The sequence below is a fragment of the Bombus vancouverensis genome, chromosome 2, assembly GCF_051014615.1.
Source record: "Bombus vancouverensis nearcticus chromosome 2, iyBomVanc1_principal, whole genome shotgun sequence".
Classification (NCBI taxonomy): Eukaryota; Metazoa; Arthropoda; class Insecta; order Hymenoptera; family Apidae; genus Bombus; species Bombus vancouverensis.
In genome coordinates, this window is record NC_134912.1 from 19,440,180 (window position 1) to 19,467,191 (window position 27,012).

General features: G+C 37.3%; 1 protein-coding gene and 1 long non-coding RNA gene across 2 annotated transcripts; one reads left to right on the plus strand and one right to left on the minus strand.

Annotated features, from left to right (window-relative positions):
* Nucleotides 1-21,818, minus strand: Dhc1 (dynein axonemal heavy chain 1). The gene is made up of 34 exons (XM_076627894.1): nucleotides 21,726-21,818; nucleotides 21,007-21,246; nucleotides 20,385-20,539; nucleotides 20,067-20,290; nucleotides 19,533-19,810; nucleotides 19,267-19,440; nucleotides 18,926-19,155; nucleotides 18,617-18,816; nucleotides 18,265-18,488; nucleotides 17,825-18,000; nucleotides 17,560-17,742; nucleotides 17,057-17,455; nucleotides 16,475-16,725; nucleotides 15,881-16,126; nucleotides 15,633-15,796; nucleotides 15,271-15,525; nucleotides 14,970-15,198; nucleotides 13,761-14,434; nucleotides 12,493-13,298; nucleotides 12,220-12,427; nucleotides 11,719-12,105; nucleotides 11,069-11,241; nucleotides 10,600-10,966; nucleotides 10,306-10,500; nucleotides 10,102-10,240; nucleotides 9,703-9,979; nucleotides 9,018-9,459; nucleotides 6,251-7,608; nucleotides 2,472-6,049; nucleotides 2,147-2,373; nucleotides 1,761-2,072; nucleotides 1,085-1,536; nucleotides 726-1,020; nucleotides 1-516 (listed from the first exon to the last, which is right to left on the minus strand). Exons 1-34 carry the CDS (start codon nucleotides 21,816-21,818, stop codon nucleotides 130-132), a joined length of 13,998 nt encoding a protein of 4,665 aa, XP_076484009.1. The 3' UTR covers nucleotides 1-129.
* LOC143305156 (uncharacterized) lies at nucleotides 1,530-27,012 on the plus strand. Its single transcript, XR_013061879.1, has 4 exons — nucleotides 1,530-1,689; nucleotides 1,770-2,009; nucleotides 2,133-3,768; nucleotides 20,074-27,012. It is a non-coding gene; the product is annotated as an uncharacterized LOC143305156 (long non-coding RNA).

The window sequence follows — 27,012 nt, forward strand, 5'->3', positions numbered from 1 at the left end:
ACATGGTACAAACTGGTACTGTTTGACATGCATTATATCTGACGTTCTAGTATTACATAATGTGATTGGTATTTAGCGAGTACATTATAGCAGAAAGGAAAAATAATAGCGTGTTTGGAGTATTTTATTTTATTTTATATCACACAAAAGCGCTACACCTCGTAGTGTCCAATGTCGAGGGTTATGATCAGTTTCAAAATCGATCGATCCGATGTACTTCGAATCTGTTCTTTGTGGTTTTCTATATATAGGGCATTCATAAAGTTTTGGATCCTTCCCTGCAGTTGTGTTTATTGCGTAAATGTAAATCACAGGCATTTGTTCATATAGAACTTTTGGTTTACTTTCTACTAATTTGCTGGTTTTACGATCAAGCGAAGCACCCTCTAAAAATAGGCCATGAACGTATACTCCCTCCTGAGGTGGATTTTTTATATCTTCCTTGTTAAATCTTGTAATTAAATTTTGTAATACAACAGAGTCAAGAGCCCAACCTTTATGTGCTCGAGTTACTTCCTGCGAAAAATAGAGATTTGGAAATCAAAATTATTTTGTTTTAAATTTGCAAATATTGGACAGCTTTCTTATCGATGCAATTCAAGAGATGATATCACGAGTAATTATTTTTAATTCATTCGAGGTATTGTATAATAATAAATTTCATTTATCGTTGAAAAAAATTAATTTTAAATTTAGTATTTTCGAAAAAGGAATATTTGTCTAACTTGTCTCATTGCAGTTAGAAATCCCTGAGGATTAAAGAATCCAGTCATCCAAAAGACCTTAGGTCTGCCGTAAATGCACCATTGCCTGAATTGATGATCTCGTTCTAAAAGCTCTGTGTACCAAAATCCAAGCGTTGCCGATTCCCAGGAAATTTTTAGCCATTTCTCGGGAATGCGAGCGTCGTACATCGCATCAAGTGACTTTCGTAAACCTTGGCTCATCACAATGGTACCTTCGATAGCTAATTTCAAATCTGTTAAAGTGTTATACACTTCTTTAATGACTCTGGTGATCCTGTAGAAATTCGACTAGTGAGCAAATTATTTAGAGATAAAAAAGAGAATGCAAGAAAGTATACCTGTCGATTTCTTGTCTCAAAAATATATTCATCGGCAACAGTGCACCCATTCGTTGAAGTGCTTCTTTCACTTCAAAAGAATTATATTGCTTTGGTAATTTGGCTAGCATGTCGTTAGCAAGTTTATAGACGACGTTTTCTCTAGTTTCACCGCCTTGTGCATTCCCTTCTTTCGGTTGGACACTCAAAATCGTGTCAAGTATTCCTTTCGCTGTATTTATTTGATAAGTAATGTCTGCATTTGGATGTAAACCAAACACTTCCGGCGTATCGGTTGCAGGCAAGCTATCGATGTAATCCAAGTATCCCTGAAGATTCTTGGTTTGTGGTACTTTGTATCCACGATAAAATTCGAAGCCAGGTCGCAATAGTACATCGCAAAACCAAACGTGCGTAAATGTAGTTAACAAACGCTTGTCGAAGTCATCAGTGACTCTACCACCGTATTGAACCTGCATATAGAAATAAATATAAAATAGTTAGGTATAACGAACTTTTGTATTTTCGTTTCAGTTTTATGATGTTTGTTATTATTTTGAAGTGTGATCATTTTGAAGATTTTTTTGATTGGGATCAACCACGTGCAACTCGATGATATACCGATAGTAAGTCACCAAAAATAAGGTAACACAAACTATTTTAATAAATATTTGTATAATTAATGCAATTTTCAAACCTCTCCAAGCATATAGCAAATAGTTGGCCACGATACTCCCCGTTTTGGATCCATCTCATCCAAATGATTCTGTATAAACTGAACGGAAGCAGCAAAATCAGCCTGATTAAATTCGTATGGTACGTTCCAACCAAGAGGTCCGAATTTTCTACGTTCTTGAACTACCGTATGTAGAAACGCAACAGCATACAGTAAAGGTGGCCACTGTGATTGCGTACTGTAATCCAATGTGTCCTGCGTTACGCCTTGGTAAGTTCTTTTCAGGCTGGCTCTAATACCTTGCGGTGGTTCGTTCGTAAATTTGATGGCCATCTGGAATGATGCTGGTTATAAGAAAGAACTTATTTGTCTATAAATTAACCCTTCTGACAGATGTAAGGAAAGACCTGCAGTAAACCAATAGGAAATTGCGGATGAACTTCTGTAGTCATCCAAAGTCTAAATGCTTCGTGCACAATGTCTGTTTCAACTAGAGCGTCCATAACTTCCGTGCAAAAAGGAAGTGATAAGTGAATATTTTGTAGCAATACCCAAGTACCAGTGTTCATAGCGTCCGAGATCAATTTTCGAGCATGAAATTCTTGGCCTTGGCCCATGGACACCGATCGCAATTCTAAAATATACATTAAATATAAATTATACTTTTAAATGAAATCGTAGCTTATTTTTATTTTTATATTTATATAAGTTAAACGTTCTCAACTTGCTTACGGATGACTTTTTGCTTTGCCAGTGCAGTAATCTGTGGGCTAGGGTCTGATCCTATCGACAATATACATATAAGCGGTGATCTAACTTCAGACTCTAACCACGTAGCTTCTAGATCCAAGATCTTCGTTTCTCCATACTCTTTCCCTAATGATTCAACCACGTATTTTTTCGCCTGGGACAAAGTTCTATCCGGACTCCACGATCTGATCAAAAGTAATTTTCTAAACACGTCGAGTTTCTTCTGATATCCGCAAGGAAGTTCCTCTTCCTCGGGTTTCTCTCTTTCGTACCATACTCGCCATTCTCTTTCGCTGAATTCGATTTTCGTTAGAATATCCGAGAACGTGTCTAGTTTGCTGATCTCGACTAGATTCAGCCAAGTTATATCAAGAATCCATCTGAATGGTTTAGGTGTAACTGCGTTTAAGTCCAAAGATGCACCGCCTTTAATAAAAGCGTTGAACTCTGTATGAGAAATTACACCTCGATGACAGTCTATCTTCATAGCTAGCATCAAGGTGAACAACGATTTGTGTCGTTCGTATAGACTTCTCAGAGTAAAGGCCCACACTTCGTAGGTAAGGTGACGAAGAATTATGTTTATTCTTTCACCAGTGATAGGACTTTTCACAGATTTGGTAATGGAATTATCGAATATAGTCAGAAATTGTCGCAACGAATTTTGGTACATTACGTTTACGTTGCTCATCTCTACAATAAGGAAATACAAAATAGATCCTCTCGACGCGACAGCACGGAATTCTTCTCGGGCTAACATGATCTTCTTTTCCGTTAACGCAGACACCTTTAGTTTTTCATTAACCGATTCTGCAGTTACTTTGGTTTCTCTGAGCACATTTATAAGCGCTTCATCGTCTACTAAAGAGCCTTCGGAAGAGGTGAGTCGATGTAACAGAGTGCTTTCGAGTTCTTTCATTGATCGTTGGTTCGTCATCACTGATTCGAACAGAGCCACTCTTTCGGCTTCTAAGTCTGCCTTTTCCATAAGGATAACTCTACCAAGTAGCTGATCTTCCAGGCCTAACATCGTGACAGTAAAATCGATTATCGATGTCTTTGCTGAAATTTCAGGACTGTAAGCAGGATTTGGTAATTTCGTGGTGATGTACAACATAAAACCGGGCATTACATCGCATTCTTTGTCACCGACGATTACTTTCTCGATGGAACCGGATTTAATAAAATTCTTTTCAAGCACGTTATCGAGAACTGGATCTAACTCTTCCGCGATGTCTTCTATCAGCAATGGTCTGCCTAAAGAGAGGCTGTCTTCAAGGTGAGTCCTAAAATATTTGTGATTAAGAGACGTAATCTGTAGTTCGTTCATGCATTCCTTGTTCTTTATCCACATTTTTCCTTGATTCTGAGGATCTATTAATAGAGGATACGAAGAGGATTTAGTTACGATAAGCGCATTTTGCACAGACAATTCGTCATTTGGTAGCCCTTGAAGCGTCCATTCCGACATTGTCGCACTGTCTACGAGCATGTTTGTAATGTTCAGATTTTTAGTGAAGGGAATGGATTTAGTTGCCAAAATGTTCATCCAAGATGACACTAAGCTAGCTCTGTACTGTTGATTATATGGTCCACAGTACGATAAAAAGCCAGTTGCTAGTAAAACATCTCCAACTAGTCGACCTAACTGAATTTTGAACTCGCTGCTTTGCTCGGTCCAGCGTATTTTCTCACCGCCTAACCCGTTAATCAATGCGGTTGCAGCTGTCATTTTCCTAAGACACACGTTTGCAGCTTCCGTCAATCTTTGCTTCTCCGAAACAGCAGAGTCATATTGTTCCTTAACCGCTTGCAGGGCCATTTCTCTTTCCGATAATTCTCTCTCGGCGTTTGCCAGATCCTCCATGGCCACCTTGAGTCTTGCTTCCTGTAACGCTAAATTAGCCTTCAGTGGTAGGACTTCCTTATTCACCGAATGGAAAAAAGCCATTGCCTTTGTCCAGGACAATAAACCTGCCACGTCACCGCAAACTCGTCTAGCAGTTTCCATGTTATAGTCCTCCATCTTAAAGTAAGGTTGAAGTAATTCAACCATCTCGTTGTTTATTATGTCTTTCGGATAGTTTTGTAATTGAAGCAAGAACGTGGTGCTGGCCATTAACTTTAACGATTCTGCCCAAGAAGGCTTTGGACATGGCGCAGCTGTATCCGGAACAACCGATCCAATTTTGCGTTGAAATAGAATTAACACACAATCCATGATTCTCATAATGAGATGAGGTGGTCTACCCAATTTCCTGACGGTAGCTATATGAGCCGGTTTAATAGTGTTCAGAGCAGCTTCTGCTTCCTCCAGCGCAGGCTTAGCCGCCTCTAGCTTTTGTTCAGCTAAAGCTTTTTCTTCTGCTATGCAAGCTACCAACTGCTCAGCTTTCTCTTTTACTTTTTGCACCTGATTCTTAAATGCTTCTGCCTGCATTGCTCTTTCTGTCACTTCCAAGAGGACAGTTTCTGCTTTTTCAGATGCTTGAACTAGCTCTTTTTCCATCTCAGCCAGATCTCTTTTCAAGATCTCAACTGATATCGAAGCTTCTTCCAGCTTCGCTAAGCCAGTATCCATGCGCCTAGCCCCCTCGCCGAGTTCATGTTGTTTGCTTTGGTAGATATTTTTGTAGCCACCGATGAAGTTCAAATACGATTTTGGCGTGACGTGAGTAGCGCGACGAAATCTTTGAAAGTATTCCGCGGACGTCAGAGAAACAATATCCTGTATGGAGCCTAAGGCATTCACCAATTCAGATTTGACTTCGCTGGTACAAGCTATGCTAAAGTCGTGCAGAAAGTGTTTAGCGACTAAGATTAGAGCGTCCCTGGGCCAAGGCTGGAACCAATCGATCGTGCAGCCTGATATGAGAGCTGGAAAACGTTGAGCACGATTTCTAAACTTTTCGCCAACCGGGGAGAAACAAAATACTACGTGTAAATTTTGACAGGTCCTCTGAAGAAAGAAATCCATTACGAGTTCGTTGCTGATCGTTCGTTTTGGATTTTCGCGTCTCAGGATAGGCGTCAATTCCGAAATGATCTCTTGCTGTTCGTCACGAGTGAATAAGTTGCTGATAACCCCGGAACTCAGAATATTGTTCAAGTATTCCAAGAAGCCCTCCTCTTTAATATCCAGATCAGTAAATATAAACGTCGTACCCTTTCCTTGAGCTCCGCACGTTCGATAAAGATATCTTAGATCTTCTAAAAAATTTGCTACGTTGTAAGATCTTGTCAAAGTGATTTGAAACGTTTTGTAGCCGGCAATGAAGGATGACAATTTCGTGAGACTTTGCTTGCCAGATCCTCCGACACCGACTAACATTACATTCCCTTTTGGATGTCTAATGACTCTAGATATTTTAACCAAATGCAGCATGGCATCGGGGAAGAAGACCAAATCCATACCAGAACCTCTTTGCATTTCGTTGAATTGCGAAAGGAACATTTCTAGTCTGTCCCTGAGGATTTGGTCGTCATAAACGGGTTCGTATACTTTCGGTAACTCAACGTCGGCGTCTTCACCTTCTTCACCGGTTGGTTCGGGTGCATCTCTAAAAATTGTCACGAAAATGGTAAAAGGTGCGTGTAATTGAGCAATTCTTATGATTTTCTAACGCTAGTAAACATGTTAATATTTATTTAAGGTAGAAGTTTTAGCACGCCTCTTTTTCGATCGACAATATTACTGTTGTGATAAGCTATATAATCTGACTTAAATTAAGTACGCGGTTGATCGTACTGATAATACTTACCTCATGAAATCTACGAACACAGGATCTTGATCGAGCATGTTCGTATAATCCTCCCCTAGCATTTCATTAACAACTTTCAGAATTTCTTCATCGAACCAGTCTTTATCCGCTTGTATAGTGAATCTATCACTGAATACGCGACTGCATTCGTGTTTCCACAGCAACATAAGCACACTTTCCTTATCGATAACTGTGGATAGTGTACCAAGCATACCTTGCCAAATTCTTGATAAATCTCGAAGATTAAAGGTATAGTGAAACTTGGCCGGTGTAGGTAATAAATTAGCTCTAGTTCTTTCCCAAAGTGTTCTTGTCAGGGGAACCATTTTATTGACGAGATTCCTAACTTCCGCTGAAAATCCTCTTTTAGCGTTGTAATGACCTTCTCCGAGTACGCTAAAAATGCGATCAATGGATGCTTCGTTAGGTAGCGTACAATTGAAAATGCAAAACTGTCTCTTCAATCTTAGAGGAATGTCATTTCTTCCACCACCTGGTTGACACATTGCTGCCAAAAATGTTACGTCTACGATGCTAGTAAAGTCTCCAGGTTTCTCTAAAGAATAAAATCCTTTCATATCCATCGTTTGACGAACAATTTCGTTGGTGATTTGATCACCCCACTCGTTTATTTGTGGCAAATTTATATCATCGATGAAAACCAACATTTTCTTCCCTCCTGGTGGTCCAAACGTGCTACCTAGACGTTTCTCCACGTAACTTTCTATGGTTTTCTGAAACTGATATGGACTCGTAGCCGAACTGAAATTGAACGATCTACTTAAAGTGGTCTCTCTGTTCGCTTTTTTCATGTACGACTTCATCATGACGGTTTTGGCAGAACCTTGTTCACCTATTAATAAAACTGCTTTATCTTGACGACCAATTAGATCGATTAGGTATTGTATTCTCACGTTATCAGGTATAGGAACCAATACATTGCTGTAATCAGGCGTCGAATACTCTGGATAAACGTAGTTGGTCACCATGCTTGTCCACGTATCCCATTTACCCTTTTCACTGACATAGAAATCGAACAATTGTGCTTCGGGGTATTTTTCTGATGTTGGTAAATCTAAACTTTCGAAATTTTGTCGCAGGTAGGAGTCATACTTTTGCCTGTCCGATGTTTCTAACAGTGCTCCTATACCCCACACCAAAGCAAAAACGTAAAAACGTTTTAGATGTTCGACTGTCATCGGTTGGCGTTTTTCATCTTCTGTTTCTTCGTCGTCGTTTTCTTCTATGCGTACCTCGGGTGGAATTAGACCCTCGAGGAGACATAACATTTGTCGCACTATGTTGCATTGTAGAACGTCTATTGTCAACGATAAAGCTTGAGTGCTCCATGAATAAATCTATAAATTAATTATATGTTGTTGTAATTACAATATCACAATATTACAATGTTGTAATACAAAAAATATTGTCAGAAATTTTATTTAGGATACAAATAGATAGTTTTTAGAATTAACTTAATATTTTCATAGTCATTTTTTCCAGGAAATATGAAATAGGAAAAATAGTTTCGTAATAAGGTAAAACAATGTGATTAATTTTGCATGTTAATTTGTAATTACATTACTAATTTGTTTAGAATTGGATATTTATACACTTGGATCAGATGGAAATGTGGGATAATGGACAAATATAAACTTGAAATATTAACAAAATACATATCGAAATATCTGGAAAATAAGACATAATTTTCTTCACGTTTAATTTTCTTTATCAACATTTGAACAAAATTTGCGCAAGTATCTCTATCTAATCTAATTATATGTCGGAGATGAAAGAACACCGGAGTCTGTAATTGAACAATTGTAGTTATTCAATCCGATTGTAATTGTTCGAGAGTTGTGATAGTGAGCTTGGGCTCGAGGCGACAGTCAGTCGCCGAACGTAGCCGCGGTCACGGGATGAACGCTTTGTCTAACAAAGGTAGGGAGTAATTCTATAGCTCTCCTTAAAAGAAATATTCGTGGCGACACGCGACAGTAAACATTCCAACGGTTTCTGTCCCGTGGCTCGCCACACGCAGACCCTATTCTTCGAGTAAGATGATTGCCAGATGTCGATGCGTCTCCGCAGTACATGTTCGGCTAGCTCGAGGGCCCGTTATGAATCTTAAGATTTAGTCAACTAAAGTCCTTCAAACAGACAAACAGTCTTTGTCCCAACTACGGGAAAATAGGGGAGACCTATTTTTCAACGAGCGGCGTCTCCCACTAGCAACTTTCCCTCGAGGGCGGCTAGCATCTTTTTCTAACCACCGATATGGAGATTGACCAATTAGCAGCAACGCCAATTTCCCTTACTTTCTGAACGAAGGCTTTTCTCGACGAATCCGATGATCTCGTGTCCTTAGACACACCCCATTATAGTTTTCCTCTGTGGCATCATCGGGACCGGAAAGGCATTCTCGCTCGTGCTCTCACTGATGAAAGGAGTAACCCTTTACGACCAGTGAATATTACGCATCCGACTTAGATTTTGTGAGTACGTTCATCTATCATCCCGTCGACCGCGGATTCGTTATTGAACCTAGGATCATTGTCATTAGTTTCTCGAGTACCTAACTACCACGGTTACTTGTCTGGTTCTATAATAATCGTATTTGCACTAGTCAATGTCTTCTCTATTGCATAACGACGTGTAACCCAAACGAAGATTCGTTTCACGCCCTTAACCCTAATTCTAATGTAAACCCGACATATAAATAATGTGTTTTTAAATATTTTATAGAATGGCAATTACGTGTCTTTACCTGCGTAAAAGAATCTGTAAAACATTGACCAAACACTTCTTGCTCCAAAGGTGTTCGACTTTTCAACCAAGCAGTCACCACAGGACTCCAGTCCAATCCTGATGAACTCATGTACACCATTCCATTACGAGATACCGTAGCTGGACTTGCATTGTCGATATTATGAGGCTCAAAGATTATCTTGCAATTAGATGACATCGATAATCGGTCACCATTCGCAAGAGTGAGAGTTTTATTGTCGTCCAGTACAGAGTTTAAGTTCTCGATCCAGATGCTATCAACAGGTCCGTCAAGCACCATCCATACGTACTCTCCTTCTTTTAATTTCAATGTTTTGCGCCATAAAGCTGAAAATATTCCATCCGTCCAATCATTAGTCGCCACGTCCAATCGGCCAAACATTTGAGCAGCTGTTATACTTTTTGGGTTCATTCTCATCTCTCTGTAAAATACGTTCCTGATCATTGACCGAGTTAAATCATTTTAAGTTATATTATTTGGTGAAAAAACAATTTTTAACGGTGTTTCGTAACGATGTTCGAAAAATATAAATGGCAATGGACATGGCGTTATACATTTGAACATATATAAGATAAAATGAAGAAAAAAAATTATTTCGCGGACTAAGAATGAATTTTTATGTTGCCATATAAATTATTCGAAAAATATTTTTCAATGTAATTACCTGTGAAAATTGCCGCACTGCGTTAAAGCTTTCATCAAAATATGTATACAAGTGGTTTTTCCTGCACCGGTCGGACCTAGGGTCATTATTCCATGTCTTACCCTTTGTGTTTCGTATAGCTGTATTAATTTTAGCACCCACGGCGGATGGTATATCAATCCAGCTTCTTCTACTTGTTGACTAATAGCAGCTTCCAACTCTGGATAAGAAGTCTTTTCAAGAGCTTGATTTGGAAACAGATCAGCCACCAATGATATAAATAATGGTTCGTCCTCGTCTAAAATAATTAATGTACTCAATACTGACATTTATTTCATAGATAACATTTACTTTATACATATGTCCTTGCAAGTGGTAATAGTAGATATTCTTAGTATAGTAATAAGTATAATTATGTACCTATGAGTTTCGAAAGATTCATATCTCTCAAAACACGCATAACGATCGTGCTTTCAGAATCTTTGGAGTTTACCCTTTTCGACGCTCCTAATGTTCTTAATACGGACAATATGTTTCTTAGACCAAAGTCGTAATGGACCTTTATAAATGAACAGGATGTTTATTGAAATTACAATTTAGTTACTGTGTTTTTAAATAAATTACCTGTTTTGTAAGTTGTTCTTCGCACAATTTGTACAAAGTGTAAAATTTCCGAGCAAGCGTGATGTTTTCCAGGAAACCACAGCTAGCTAGTTTTACTCGAATAATGATTTGTCTATCAGGTACCATCATAGCGACGGTGCGAAACTGTATCTTTAGATTCTCTGGAAGTTCTTTTCTACCAGCATATCCAGGATTCTGTAACGTAATTCTTATCTTATAATTCTAACTTTTACATCACATACAAGAAAGTAACTTTACATTACAGTATTAATACGTTTGTTATCTTTTATTTACCATCGTTATAAATATTCCAAGCTCAGGACACATGTCGATCAAGTCTCCATCGGTAAAAACGAACTGCTTCTTCTTCTCCCTTTTCGCAGCCAAAACAACTGCAACTTGTTGAGCAGCGACAGACAACACTGGTAGCTCGATTCTATTAAATTCATCGAAGCAACCCCAAGATCCGCTTTGGGCTAGTCCTTTATAGATACGTCCTAATCCCCTATAATCCATTTGATCCGAACAATTGAATACTACTATATACTTGGCCAAAGTTTTGCCCATATCTTTGACAGTTTCGGTCTTGCCTGTTCCGGCTGGACCACAAGGTGAGCCACCCATAGACATCGATAATGCTTGTGCCAAAGTTATATAGCATCTAGAAATATAAAGTAAGAAATAAAATAGAAGAAAAAGGCATACATAACTTTATAATATTTACGTATTTATCGTAATTTATTGTTGCGACATTTGTAGTTACCTATCTGTTAGTGGAGTAATCACGAGTCTTTCTGTGCATCCTAGATATTCGTTTTGATATGTAAAGTTCACGTCTGTTATGCAGATCGATGTTTTGTCAAGGTCTTCTTTGAAGTAAAATCTGCATTGCTTCAGCCACTCGAAATCGTTCAGTGATCGTACATTCAAGCGACACTATGTACGAAACCTCATAAATTAATATTCTTTCAGAGGTAAACAGAAATACAGTAGAATTCGATTTATTTGAAATCATCGGGGGAGAAACAGATCGTATAACTCGAGTCGTGTAATAAGAAATTTTACTAATTCTCTTTACGTATAATTTTTCGTACAGAACAGTCAACATAACTTCTGATAAATGAATTCAATCGGTAGAAGCTAACTAAAATTTCCAGATAAGTGCAATTTCTCTGTATTATTTTACGAAGAAATAATTTTTTAAGAAAAAAGAAAAATGTCAATAACGCTCTAGTTTCGATCTCTAGATTTTTATATTTTTTATTCTCTAGAATAGTAATCTTTTATATTAGAACGTAAACTTTAGATTTACTAGTCTTACTTGGACTGTTCTTTTTTATATTCTCTGGCAAAGTTTGCACACTATACAACAGGACACCCTGTACATATTAATATTATTTTCTTTCAACTTACTAATATATCGAAGATATCACGTTGATGCACATGAATTGTAATCAAAGTTTCAAATTTTGTTCTTTCAATTTTTGCAAGATCTCTGGTAGTCTGATCGATCAATGTATTCAGTAAATCCAGGAATCTGTTGTTTGTTTCTGTCATAATCTTTTTATCTGCACGAGCTTGAGCTAAAGCTAGTTCACTGTCCCTGGTCCAGATCATTTGTATTCCTAGTAAACCGACCTGAGCTGGCATTTTATCCAAAAATGTAAGTAGATTAAAGTTTGCATCGTTTATCATAGAATGACACTGCCGGATTATCGAGTGTAAAGATTGTTGCGATGTTTGCAAAAGTTGCGTTAGCCACGTTTCTACCGAGCCCTCTGCTCTCACCGCTTTTTCAAGCTACGTTTCAAAAAATGCTCGGTATTATATTTTTATTAATGCGATACCACGATAAAGTTATATTTCAGCGTTTAAATATATCATTAAATGTTATGAACAAGATCCCACACGTACCAAGATCGTTTCACCTTCCGATGAAATAACGGCGGTCATTTTATTATATTCGATATCATGAAACTTCACATAACGCGTATTGTCGAAAATAGATAGCAGATGGTTCTGTATCGTGTGAGAATCAGAAGCTTGACCAAGTATCTCCAACAAAGCAGGGTCTGATACAAAGAAGAACCTTGGGAACATCATACGCTTCTTTTCTAAATATCTGCAATTGCACCAATTATTGTAGCAATTTCGTTTACTATTTACAATTACTAATTATATGCGTACCCACTAAGAGATTTCTGACACAATTCCAGCTGTTCCTGCAGATGTGGCAGAAGTTGCTTAAGCAAATCATCTCCTACGCAACATGGTACCACTCCCGGAGTCTCGTGTGCCCTCTGCATGATTTTCTGCCAGCTCTTATCAATCTTACTAAACCTTTTCGCTTCTTTCGGTAATTGTTTTGCTATGTCACCACCAACGAACACGGCTTCTAGATAAACCCACATATTTTGTACCAGCAGCCATCTTTCTAGTATTTCGTTTGTATTCGACAGATCCGTGAGCCATTGTTGTATCTGCTTGCGGAATGGTGCGTTGTATCGATTCGACATCAACGAGCCAAGCACCATTAAACTGTCTTCCAGTTGGCCAATCGTCTCAGCAGTGGTGTCTCCTCTTAATAATAATTCTCCTCTGTTGTTAAACGTCATGAACGTCAACTCGTGAGACGACCATTCATTCACCACGGTCCTTAATTTCGCCTCGATGTCTTTTTCTTTCATGGCCGAAATGCAAATGTCCTCGATGTCCTCTTTATATTTCAATAAAGGCGCCTCCAGGATGTTCTTCAAGCAGAAACCCTCGCTTTCGAGGTCAAACGAGTAGCCCGTCACTTCTACGATCCTGTGCCAGTGGCGAGGTTTCATGGCTTTGTTGGCCATTAATTCTAGGAGCGGACACATGTCGTTAAAGTCGTCGATGGTTTTCTTTAGGGCGAAGAACGCGGGCCATTCCTTCAGGCCTTTTGGCAACTTGCGGCATCGGTTTTGGAATTCCATTAGCTCGTTGTTTATGTCCTCGATATTCACCTGAACATTGCATCGGTATTCTTTGTTATAGGCAACGTAAGTTATCTTGCTTTCAATATTGATGTATTATGTACGATATATATGATCGATATTAAATTAACATCAGCAATATATAATAATGTTCTGATATAATATTCATATATTGCACGAATATATTCGATGTGTAGTTAATATTAACGAATGATCAATGTATTATCAATAATTGTTCCGAATAATGCAAAGTAGAGGGTGGATAAATTTTAAATAAGAAAATGTCTGTTCTTCTTATCGAAGTTGTAGCTATTAGAATATCAAATTTGAATATTACATTCTCGGATTTGTTTGAATTTGTGGAAGATTGATGAAATCTAAAGATATCTTGCATAATACATCTAATGATATAAATAAAAGATTTTTCTACTAAGTATGCGCAAATACTTTCACGAATCGTTTCAGATATTCATTTTTGAAGAAATATTTTACCTCGCCCCATGGAATGTCATAGTAGCTGTTCACCCTGTCGATAACATCATTGTACAATTTATACAATTTCTGAAGCAAATTCAGCTCCTTTCTTATTTGCGATAGTTCAGGATAATCCGTTGTAGGCAAACCAAACAATTCTTCACCGCTTTGGTAAGTTTGCAATTTTCTCCACATGCCATCGAATCTATTTTGGAACAAGATCTGCCTATCCGAAGCTTCTCGTGGACTCAGACCAGCCTGCATAGGTCCAGAAGATCTGTATTCCTCGCAATACATCTTGTTATCGATACGGAAGTTCTCGAGATTGTTTCTAAGGTCTTCCTCGAACTGTGGCTGCAGCTTCAACAGCAACACGTGACTTTCTTGCGCTCGTGCGAGCAACTGTTGCCACGTATATCTCAAGTTATCAACTTGTTCCAGACATTCTTGGTCCACTGGTACTTCGTATCTTGTGACGATATTGAAGGCTTCCTCGATTGGGTCGATTTTTAATTCCATGTCAACTTCCTGTTCCCGAATTTTCTTTAAAGTATCCATAATAAGTCGTACGTCGTCCAGATCGCGTATCTGACGATCCAATTTACGCTCCATTTCGTTCATTAACGCATAAACATATTCCATTTCGCGTCGGTACTTCTTTTTCATTGCTTGACCAATTTTGTGGGTGCACGCTATGGACATTTGTGTGAGAAAAGCGTCTATCTCTCGGAATATGACTGCATTTTTTATGTATTTTCTATTTTGCGAATTTTGACAATTTCTTTATATATATATTTTCTTTTTGACAGCGATTTATTACAATTCAAATCTGGCTATCATTTTTTTTGGAAACAATGATAGCAAGATAGTTTTATTTTGTGAACTTTAGTAATACATTTGACGTTATTTTTATCTACACATCACGTATATCGCTGCTCTTTCGTGAAGAATAACGAGTAATAAATAGTAACACAAATATTTGATTAATATATTCAATCTGATTTCAAATTGGGGGAAAATTATGTTGTTTCGAGAAGCGTTACAAAGAAGAAATTCGAACGTATTTGGGTTGATTTGATCTTCTATTCAGTAACACTGTAGTGTTATTATAATTAAAAGGAAAACAACACAAAAAAATGTATTTTATGAAGCTTCAACGCAAGATTGTGTGTATAGAAGGAAAATTATAATTAATCTCCTACGAATTTTAAGTTAATGTTATTTTACCTTTGATTTCCGTGTATAAGCCATATTTCAGCTTCTCCGTGGAGACAGCGATGGAACTTCCAAAAATGACCATATCAGGTTCGGTTGCTAAAAGATCTTCGAGTTCACTGTGCTTTCGAAGCGTAGATTCAAATTCAGGCAAAGAAATTTGTAGTAATTCCCGCATACTTCTTTCATTCTTCCACAAAAATTTATATGGCTTCCACCTATCGATAAATTCTGCAAGGTCCTGCAATGATAATTAGAAATTTGTGTTACTACAAGCAGAACGATATTTACAAATATATATAAGATTTCTTACTAGCTTGAATTCTTGCATGCACGTGTTTATCATGGATAATAGTTTTATCACTTCTTTGTTATCCATCACCATTGCGTGAAAATTCTGCTCCTGAACAGGGAAAATCGATCTCTCCTCAGAGATAATTTTGAAGAGCCTTCGTCTTCTGACTCTTGCATCTTCTGGCTCTTCTTGTTTCCTCTTCGCTGCTTGCATCTGAGCGCGCATGACGATATCTGCGAAATTCCTTTTGGGGTAGGCTTGACCCCATGTATCCTGAATTATTAAAAAGTATTATGTATTACAGTATATATTAGACGTTTTACTATAATACTAAACGTTTATCATTGTATGTGTTATACCGTATATGTTAAAAATCATACCTTATTTATTCTAGAATTCCATTGCGACACTCCTCTCGCAACGCCAGCGATGGTTTTACCAACTAAAGTTAGGACTTCCTGTACGTCGTCTAAACTAGGTTTCACGGTCACCATCGGTATCATTAATGTTGCATGAAGCAGAAATATTGGACTCGGTGCGTCCTCTGATCGAACGATAATTATTAATTCATGTGATCATCCGCAAAACTTTGGACTATGCATTTATATTTTATCGAATAGGAAGTCACCTGGATCGATTTCCCGAATAAATCGCTTTCTAATAATGTCCAAGGAGCTTCTAGTGACTCTTATCAGAACATCGACGACTTTTCTAGAGTAATATCTTCTCATTTCGGACACGGCATTTCGAACCATGTCTTGCATTCCTTTCGGTAAGCTACCAGGAGTAACCAATAGCTGATGAGGATCGTCGAATAAATTCCAAACTAAGGACCAATCTTGTTGGACCGTTTGGTCCACTACCTCTTCTTTTTCTGTAAGCTCATCGTACATAAAAGTTATGATTCGGAAATATGCAAAAAGAAAAAGTAAGAAATGTGGATTAAAATGTTATGAACGATATCTATAATCTATTTTTTTATATAATTGATTTAATTCTTATTGGAAATAGATTAGAGTCGAAAAGAAACAGAGGCGTATCGTGGTACAACATTTTTGAAAAAATCCAAAACAGAATTGCGTTATGTATTAGCGAAGTTTGCTCGCAAAATTTTTACGATGAAATTTTTCATTTTCACGCTGATATATGAAAAGAAATTTCGTGGCTATTGCTATATTTAATTATGGAAGAAACTAGTTTTTCAGATAATGTCGCGTATCACCTTCGCTATTAAAAAACTCGAATTGACTGGAATTAGCAGCGGCTTTGAAATTCTCTGCCGCGTTCTTAACAAGATCTAATACTTCTTCCACAGCCTCTTCCACCATCATACTTTTACGATATAAATCTACCGCTGCCAGTCTGCATACTTCTTCGGTCTTCTCTACAAATTCCTCTATAGTCCAAGGCTGATCAGATTCTGGCATAGAATGTAACGTTATCTTTTGCATAGCTGCCAGCACCTGTAAAATCCTTGGAACAAGGGAAGAGAACTTTTATTTAATTTTATAAATACCTATGAACCTATGCAGAACGATCAACGATGAAAATCTGGAATCCTTATCATTGTAAGAAATTTTGTTTAACTGTCAAATATCAGCAAAATTGTTATATCTGTATAACAAAAATACCTCTTTTAATTTCATTGTATCTAATAAGAATTTGTAGAAAAGTAAAATAGACGAAAATTAAGAGACACTAAAGAAAGACAAAAGCAAACAAGTAACATAATATATGCTTATCTAAAGAAAGCTATTGTAATTTAGAAAGGTACGATTTGCAAAAAGTTTAAACAGAAATGTACCTATTGTCGTACACATCGTGAACCCTTGTAATAAGGATATCAAATTCCTTGATCTGCTGTTTTGTGTTCTGATAGAAGTTTTTCCATTCTGGATTGGTCCAATTCAGAGAAGTCAAACCAGGTTCCAGCAAAGATGCAACTCGCACCAAATGCGGTAGTAACAATGGCCTCACTTCAAGTTTCACACGTCTGGCCGTAAAGACGAACTCTTCGATCATCAATTGAAGAGAGTCTGTGACCAATGTGAAATAATCTTTCTTCGCCAAAATAGTCAATGCGACGATAGGAATTTCCAGATTCAATTTGGCCAAGCAATCAGCTTCTCGGAGCAGGAGAGTGACGCGTCCTTCTAAGTTGACTTTAATCTTTCCTGTTTTTTCGTCCACCGCCAGCAAAGGTCTGGATCGATAAAACAACGATGTTTAGGTAAAAAATTAATATAATAAAAAGTGGAATTAGTTAGTTTGGTTCTTGTTTGCGAGGGACTTGTATGATCGATTTACCGTTTTAGACAGTCTTCAATGACCCAAGAGTTTTGATGAGTCCAGACTTCAGCGATGTCTGATTTGTATTGGTTCAAAACGCCGAGGGCGTAATTATACCGTTTTTCTAGTTCCATAGTAAGCGGAAGAGTCTTTAGCACTGGATGATTGGAAACTGATGTAGCCAATTCATCTAAGTGTACTCTGAAGAGAAAATAATTTGAGTCGGTGATATAAAAATCATAAATTATCGTTCGACGATGTACGAATAACTTGTTTAATTTACTTCAATGAATTTGCCCAAGTTAATCTTCCAGCGATAGCTGGCATATGCCTCGGTAATGGTGGATCATCCCTCTGTTTTTTGAATAACTTTAGTATTCTGTCCACTTCTTTGTCGCAATATTTTACTACTATGTTGTACTTTTCATCTAGTTTCGTTAGTGGTATCTTCTCACTGACCTTAAAAGCAAACAGATCAATTAAAACATTAAAAAGTACAAAAATGAAGAAACTATAAAATAAAAATATTCAAATATTAAAGTATCAACAAATTTCGAAAGTAAATGATTTTAAGATCTACTGAATACAATATGTATGGACAAAGAAACACATTCATACATACAATTAGATTCGAGTGCAATAATTACAGTAATCGTGCAACTTTACGTGTCAAATGTACAAATTCTCGTGCATTATTTAGTCAGCTATAATGCACCACTTTACTTTTTCGAATCGAGTTAAAAATCGTATACCCTGAAGAGTTTCCCAAACGTCCGCATAATTTTTCTCAATGATGTTACCGATGTTTTGTTTCAGGGTATCAGTTTTTGTCATGAAATCATTGTAGTCCGTATCAAATTCGGTATTCCTTGGATCTAGATAATCGTAACCTTTAGCGGTAGCAACTTTCTCAGCCTCTTCGAACGTTCTTATGGCATCGTCCAATGCTATTGGAGTAAAAGAAAATAAAAAATAGAAAGATGAAAATTACGCTCACGAAACGATCTAAAGTTGAAAAGCGTGGATAAATATTAACGAATTAAAAACAAATAGCATCTGTATATTAATTACATACATTCTCCCAATAAAAGACCCTCCATCCTTCTTTCGAAGAGACTTTTGTAATCTTGTATCAATTCGAACATAGTCAAAATTTTTCTTACTCTATCGCAAAAGGAATCGAATCGTCCAAATACGTGAGTTTCTGAAAACGAGAATTCTTGTTCGGTTACAGCAGGAGAACACCGAACCAGTCTATAAGTTTCTCTGTAAGCTCTGTAATGTAACGGTATTCTTTGTTATTTCCCACACAAAAGGACAAAAAATGAATCAATACGTCTCAGATCGAAGTATAACGATAGAAAACAGCGAGTCCACAATTTACTTGTTCAGTTTTAAGCAATGCTTCAGCCTCGATCGCGCAACTGCTCGATCTTGACCCCAGACAGTTTCTCGACCTCTATTTGTGACGTAATCTCGACAAGCCACGATCATTTGATTCGTGATCTTTATCATTAACGAACTAGTTCGTTCCGATGTGTTGTAATACCTCGACACGCTGTATATTAAACGAACTGTTTGTAATAGCGATACGAGGGAATCTCTCATCTTCACCTGAAAAATATGTGATATCAATATATATATATGAATATGTATAAAAACACATAGAAGACAATATAGGAAAATAAAAATAATTTCTATTTTTCGTACGATATGTTATCTTACTGGATCGTCCAAATACAAGCAGTGACAGCATTTTTCCAACGCTTGTATAAATTTTGCATTATCCTTCGCTTCGTTATAACAATAAGTGACATCATCCTCTACATCGACCCAATCTTTTATCAACTTGGAACGCGCAACTTGCAAACAAAGAAGCGACATTCGTATTTCGTGATCCTAAATATTTATACGTAGCACAGATAATAGTTTACTCGTTATTACGATTGACAGTAAAATCATCTGCTACGATAGGAAAACGCAAATAGAACCTGAAGTTTGTTGACTAACTGACTGAACTGTGCTCCTCTTCGTTTCCAATATTCCAATTCTTGCTGAGGACCAGAATTATCATTCTCTCGTTTCACCTGCTTGCTTTCTACCATGAAGTCTTTCAATCTCTTGATCCACGTTCTTACCCTTTCCTCTACGATATTCACAGCGTCTTTTTTCGCTATAAATGCTTTTGCTTCCTCGAAGTTGCGCACTTGCACCATTAGAGCTTCATCGTCGTCGAATACGCGCCCTTCGTGAGCTACCTGTTCACACACTGAGAAAATTTGGAAAATATTTTATATTTTCGTTTTCATATCAAAAATAAAATATCAAAATATTGATATCAAAGTTCAAAATACCGAATATACGCTCGTTACTTTTACGCTATCGCTGCAGGTTTCTATTCATTTGTAAAAAATGTTAATCGTGTTCATAAAAATATAAATTTGCATAATTATTCGCAGTTTAACGATATAATCGCTTAAAATTTTACGAAAACATAGTAACTGTATATATAATTCTATTGTTACCTTTCAGAGCACTGCAGAAAGATCTTAACCCCGGTAATAAAAGGCTCTTAATCATCGGGCAATCGTCCTCTCCTTCAGAGCCAGGATGTGCAAGCGCATCCATGAAAACGTACTCTACTACCCTCTGTATCGCGGTTATTATCCCCACTTTTTTTGTGTCTATCACACCGGTGTAAAGATCTTTTTGGAAACCTTCCTCGGGTAATTGTTTCGAGATATTTAATCTAATAAAAGTTTCGAGTTTGCGTCACTGAAGTGCGACTACCAATTATAACTTCATAAGACTGTTATGTATAACACTTATACTTTATATCATACCTGAATATGTAAACGCATATTCCAGTACAAGGTACTTGCCATCCATCGGTAAGAAACAATTTCTTTTTCCCTGGTTCTTTTATTTCTTTCTGTTCTTTAACTTTCGGTACCGATGTGCTTGGACTTGGTCGAGTGGTCGAAGTTTTTGCTTGAATCTGCAAAATAAAATTCCACGGTTATTTTATTATTAACGCCGGAATAATTAGACTCTGATAATACTGATATCTAAATATACTAAATATAAATAATTGTAATAAAGAGTCGTATCATGAAAATAAAATAGGTACATACATGCAAGAAGTACGTTTCCATCTGAATGAAAGTCAACATTAATTTTGTCGAAAGCACTTATGTATTCTTAACAATTGCATACAAAATAAGATCGAAATGCGACAAAATGACAAGTTTTAGTTTCTTTCTCCTGGTAATTATTAAGACCATGTGAATATTTTCAGTAAAATTAATATCGACTTTCATCGAGATAGAAACACGGTTATACAGAGTAATTTATTTTCATTATACTACTTTAATTATAATTATTTATATGTACATTAAAAAATACTCGATAATTTTGACGTTAAATTGAGGTTTTCATTCAAAAATAAAAGATAAAAGGTTCGACCGTTTCTATAGGACGTAGAGTTTCAGATTCCTCCACTTCTTGATAATACCAGACGAGGGTGGACTTCATATGGGGCAAAAACAGTTGATTGATTTCGTCCAGCATGTCTCCCTCGAAAACGTGATCCATGACCTCGTGGCGGGACAATTGTGTAGCATCCATCAAGAGTTGGAAAGCGAATTCTAGACGGGGATCCATCTCCCCTCGTCTTGCCTTTCTCTCGCATTCTTCTCGGCGTTTCTGCGAAGCAAATCGAAGGATATTAATTGTTTTTTATACGCCGTGCTCGAGTCAGTAGTAGTGCCTTGTCATTGGTCAAACATGTTCGTCTATCCTCTTTATTACAAGCATGGCGTAGAATAATCGATTCCAGTTTTATTTTTTATTTTTGATGTCATTTCTTACTACTGTTATCAAAGTGTGATAAATTGTTATATCGCACACTCGAGTTTCAAAAATCCAATTTAATTTCACAGTAGAGCGACTTTGTGAAGTTGCGTTTGTTAATATCGCTACAGTTTATCTAATTATTTATTGTCCTACTGTCCTACACGAACTTAACTACGTGCACGACACATTAAAAAATCACTGTTTCATATTCACTTATGACAATATTTCATTATCGAGTATTACGGTAATCGGTAGCTTCACTCAGCGCTTCGGATAATAACAGAAGAAAATATAAAATAAAACGGCCAAAAAGCAAAAGAACAATAGACCTGGAGGACATCACCGGTCCCTTCTTCGTCGCTGCCTTCCTCAGAATTCTCCGACTTCTGTTGAACCAACAAAGCAGGAGCTTGCACGAACATGGTCGAACGAATTAAACCGGCAAAGAAGATACAATTACACGATAAAAGAATGGATAACGCGATGGCGAGATTCACCGACAGTTACACCGGCGAACTGAAAGACTTCCGAAGTAGTGTAAGGAGCGGATATCCAGTGCCACGAGTTCGTGTCTGGTACCGCCCTTCTACGTATCGTTCGTGTCGTGTGGGAATTTCCGCGCGATTCTGTCGACAGTAGTCGATACTGATACCACATAGTGTGTATTCTTCTTCCATTGTCGTAAAATCGTGTTATACAAGAATAGTCCATATAACAATGAACAACATTCGTGGTATTAATGATAGTGATGGATTACATCGTGCATGTTTTAAAATTAATATTGGTGATCGAGATATTTGTCAAAGCGACGATTCTTACAACATGTTGTGAATATTTCTTATTTGTGAATCCACGATCCAGTAGCTGCGTATGCGCGACGATGAAACTAACAGCTCTGCAACGAGTATACAAGAATAAGTTACGTATGAGTATTTGTATTTATATACAAAGATTATTCTTATCTTCTGAAGCGTTGCTTTTGCTTTATATTTTTCTGCCACCGGATTAACCAGCATGTTACGATACAACCGGAAATATTAGTAATTCAACATCGCTTTCTAAGCGATGATTCGACGATGTTGCTTAAAATTAGTATTGCAGCGAATGTTTTGAAATTAAAATGTAACTTTGGTTTTTCTGTTTCAATTTGTAGATTGCCAGTGCTCGTGTATTGCCTCGCGTATATTGTTTTTCTACTTTTTGCTTTATTATTTATATTCATTGCATGGAGTAGGTCTGCAAAAAATTAGTTCAATTAATTGTACATAAAATACTAATTTCGTATTAATAATATAACTAAAAACTTTTTCACTTTATACGTGTAATATGCAGGTATATATATGTACTTTTGGTGTCACAGTTGTCCTACCCACATCTCGCTTTATGTGTATATAAATACGATTACATTTATGTACAATGTAGCACATAAATGCGTACGCCATTTCCTATATGCTATACTACAAAATCGAGATATAAATATATTCCTACCATTAAAGTATTTGTAAGTATTTAAAAATATACTTCAAACTGAATTGATCACAAAATCAAAAAGTTAAAATCAGATCTCCATATGTCGATCATTTAAAATCAATCAAAACCATCACTTGTAATTTCCTATTATCAATATGTATACGTGCCTCTACCTTATTCTCCTCACTCGTTAACAATTTCGCTTTTATCGAGAGCTAACCATTACAAGTTACACGTGAGAATTACACGTTGCACGCGATCGATTACACGAATATCGAACAGCTTGAATCGCCATCAACGAATAAAATGAACATCTTCTACGAGGTTTTTCAAACGACGCATCGATCAAACCGGTATTAAATATGGTTCGTACCACATTACCCAACGTGCACGCGAATATCCTCTTAACACGCAGATCGAGAACAACCATCTGTATCACTAATCGACTAATATACGTGTCAATATTCGATTAACGTTCGTAGAGTTGCATCTCGAACATATTCTGAATCACTTGGTAGAACAACGATACGAGCTTGCCTCGTATTTGCATACGAAAGTGTATGTTTCTTACGTGTAACAACATCGATTCACGAATGCGATAAAACGAAAATCGCACGAGTCTCAGAACGAATCACGCGTGAAGCAACAGTGAAAATTTAGAAAGTTTGGAATATCGTGTTTGTTATCTAATCGAGATTTAAGGGTAGGTTCGTAGCAATATGCAGAAAAATGTTCGTACGAAATGGAATCCTTATTTACTATGTCCCTAGCAACCATTCGTTACCGTGCTAATTAGGTTTAATTATTCCCGTCGTGAGAAACTATTCGATTGAAACGTCCTATTCGAGGCTATTTAACATTAATCCTTTTGTCAATGCTCACTCTGGCTTCCTCGGTGGTTTCCGTCATCTCGATGAATTTCTTCCCCACTGTTTCTTCGCGCTTTCACGATTTCGAACAACCGACGTTCTTATGCAGTCAACGCCGTAATGCGACATTAACTCTGTTACCCGGTCTCTTAGCTAACAATGCACCCTTGTCCCTCTCTTCCGCCACCCCTTTGTTTCTACTCCTTCCTGTACCTGTTAGTTTGCATACTATCGATGTTCCATTATTAGGGTACCGATGAAATGTACGAAGAAAATCCCGTTGTATCTCCGATAGGAGAGGAACAATAATCACGAACGATAGAGGAACGATAAAATAAAAAATAATGTCTTATGAAATGGATAAGAAATTTGGTGAAAGTGTTTTGAAAGAAGAGTCGAGAAGTTTATGATAAACGGTTTTATCGAGCGAGCAGTCATCATCGCGATAAGGAAATGAGCAGTGGCTCGGGCAAGATATATGCATAGATAAGGTGTACGATAGATCTATCAGCCAATGTATTTCTTCGTCCTTTGTCTCGGGCGATAGCAAACTTTCTTATCATTCTAGTGTCGTTTCCAATGTTACCGATTCAGCATAGAATAAGATCGCGACATTAGTCGTGGTTGGAATTAAAACTAAATGTTACTGTGAAAATAAGGGTAAAAAGAGGTACAAAATAGTGTTTGTGAAACGATTAGAAAGAAATATATTTATACTCGATTAAAGGGGAAGTTGTACAAGTAGTTATGAATTTGCAGAAACTCGGATAAAATTTTCTATTCTCCGAATAATATTATTTCTCGCATAGATTGCACAAGATTATTACAACGTTCCAAGAGTACATATTTTATTTCTATCTTTCGTATATTACGTCAGTCTCTCGACTTATAACATAACTCTCATCTTTTGGTAATGGTAAAATCCCAAACCTTACCTTTGTTAACGTTACAACTATCCTCAAGTTAGCATCAGTGCATTTAATACTCTTGAATCTATCGTTCAATATTATCACATAATTTCGACTCGATCTTCGATATTTCGAAAGAAAAATATTCCAGATGAAATGCAAATTCCAGAGTCATGTACATGCATCTAACTTCTTGGGCCGTCGCACGTAGGAAATCTTAACGAACCGAATGAAACGAATGAATTAAAATCCATGACATACTAAAAGAAAAATATTCCAGGTTAAACGTAAATTGCAATGTTATCTATGCCCTTGATCCACATATGTCCTAATTTCTTTTCCAATACATAATGCCATTTTTCTATACGAGGTCTAAATTAATTTTTCCAGTTACCCTTAGCTATTTCTTTGCAATCCTAAACGATAAAGCAAAAGAGCAACAGCTAAAAACATCGCGAAATAAAATTATCTTGCGAAAATATTTATATAAAATTCTAAAATCCTCGATAAAATTGAAAAATCGATCTCCATTCTTTCACCTTCCCTCTTCTCCTGCTCAAAGCCAGCCGCGAAACAATTCTCAGCAACAAATCATCTGAAATTGAATCAAAGAGAATCAAAAGGCTTCATCGCGTTCGAATCTGAGAGATGCAACGAGAAGGAAATCGCCGAGAGGCGTGGAAGATTTGCACACGCGGGCAATAAAATAGTATCGATCAGTCGATGTGAACAATGGAGGAGGCTGGCAAGAATTCAAAAGTTTGCCAGCAAGTATCGTTCTGTTTCCAGGAAGCCGTTCGATGGAAGGGGTTTTCGACCCTATTCCAGCCTCGTGCTGCCGGTTGCGGACCAGCGGCCACCGCGTGTATCGACTAACGTCGGTGTATTGACTAATGACTGGTAGGCTGTTGCAAGTAGTACCACTCCGTGTCAGGACGGACACACTCGAGTCTCGCGACCATATTAATGGCGCGCGACCGCCGCGAACACAGGGGTTAAGGCGCATTTATGTAACACGTAGGCGAGGAGTTCCTTCGACGTCGCGCGACCTACATTTCCTGACCAATGTCTGGGAAAAACGGGGTCATGAACGCGAACGATACGCTGGCAACCGTTTGCGGAAAAACCCTATTCTTAATTTTGCCAATATGACGATGCCTCGTTCTGGTGTTCGTAAGATTTCAAAAAGTTTCGTACGATACACATAACATATATTTATAAAAGTTTTCTATGGTAAATATCCACGATACCTTTACGAGTCATTGTACGTTGGCGGAAGTAATCATTTCCGAACAAATAGTCGAACGTTTTTTACAATAGTTCGTCTTTTACTCGAAGATAAGATATTTTGTTTTCGTAGATAAAATTCTTCGAAATTCTCTCCCTTGTTTCGTAGAGTTTGCGAGAGATACTCATTAAAAAATCGTTATTATTAACGTATTAAAATATAGAGCAAAAATTATCGAGTACAAAAAAGCTAGACCATATAGTATATAATTGTGAATAATACAAAATCTTTCGTGCATATACGATCAATGTTGATCGATGAATCTTCTCGATAACAACAAACAACGTAGAGAGAAAATCATAGGATTGGAATGAATATCATAACGAATAAATTAGAATCCCCTTTAAAGCCACTGTTCGATAATTAACATCTGCATTAGTAATTGCATGGCACTTGGTTTTATTAAAAAGAAACGTGTAACGAACGTAGCAGCACACAAATATACAAGTCCTCGTTAATTTGAGCGAATTTCGCAATCAAAATCTCAATAATCGCGTAATCGATGCTTGTTAAGGATATTGGAATAAATGAATACAAAGCGTTATACCGAGTCGTATATCGAGTGAAATTTGCGATATCTACGATCTCGCCATTTATTATTGGAATATCATCTTACTATTCTATGGCGCTAGGACAATAATCGTTAATATTGTACCGTTATCGTCGAATTCGTATCACGACGTATGTAGTACACCCGTCATTGCGCTCGGACAACTAGAATCGCACCGTAGAATCCACCGTGATTCGAGTTTCCTGCGTCCTGATCGCAAGTTATCAACGCATGCAGGATGAAAGCACGCGAAATTAAACGCTTCATTAACAACACGCACGATCGCGACATCTTCTCCTTTTTATTTAACGAAAGCGCTCGTTGATACGCGTGGAAAAAATCGATCGATCTAAACATTGAAACAGACAACAGGCAAAGCGTGAATAAAACGCATGCTTGCATCCTAACAACGAGTTTTTCTTGCGAGTTAATTCGTGTTTTTGATTGCTTGCGCGCAAGATCGAGTATTTCAGCGATCAAATAGAACATTTTTAGAATCGATAAATTCGCAAACCAGTTACTTCTTTCGTT

Excerpts from the sequence above, each read along its gene's own strand:
- Dhc1 (XM_076627894.1), bottom strand. The coding sequence starts at position 21,818 with ATGTTCGTGCAAGCTCCTGCTTTGTTGGTTCAACAGAAGTCGGAGAAT. Across the intron at positions 18,489-18,616 it reads GGGTCTTTTATTGGGAGAAT|CATTGGACGATGCCATAAGA; the intron begins GTATGTAATTAA and ends TTACTCCAATAG. Across the intron at positions 10,501-10,599 it reads TTGGAATATTTATAACGATG|AATCCTGGATATGCTGGTAG; the intron begins GTAAATAAAAGA and ends ATTACGTTACAG.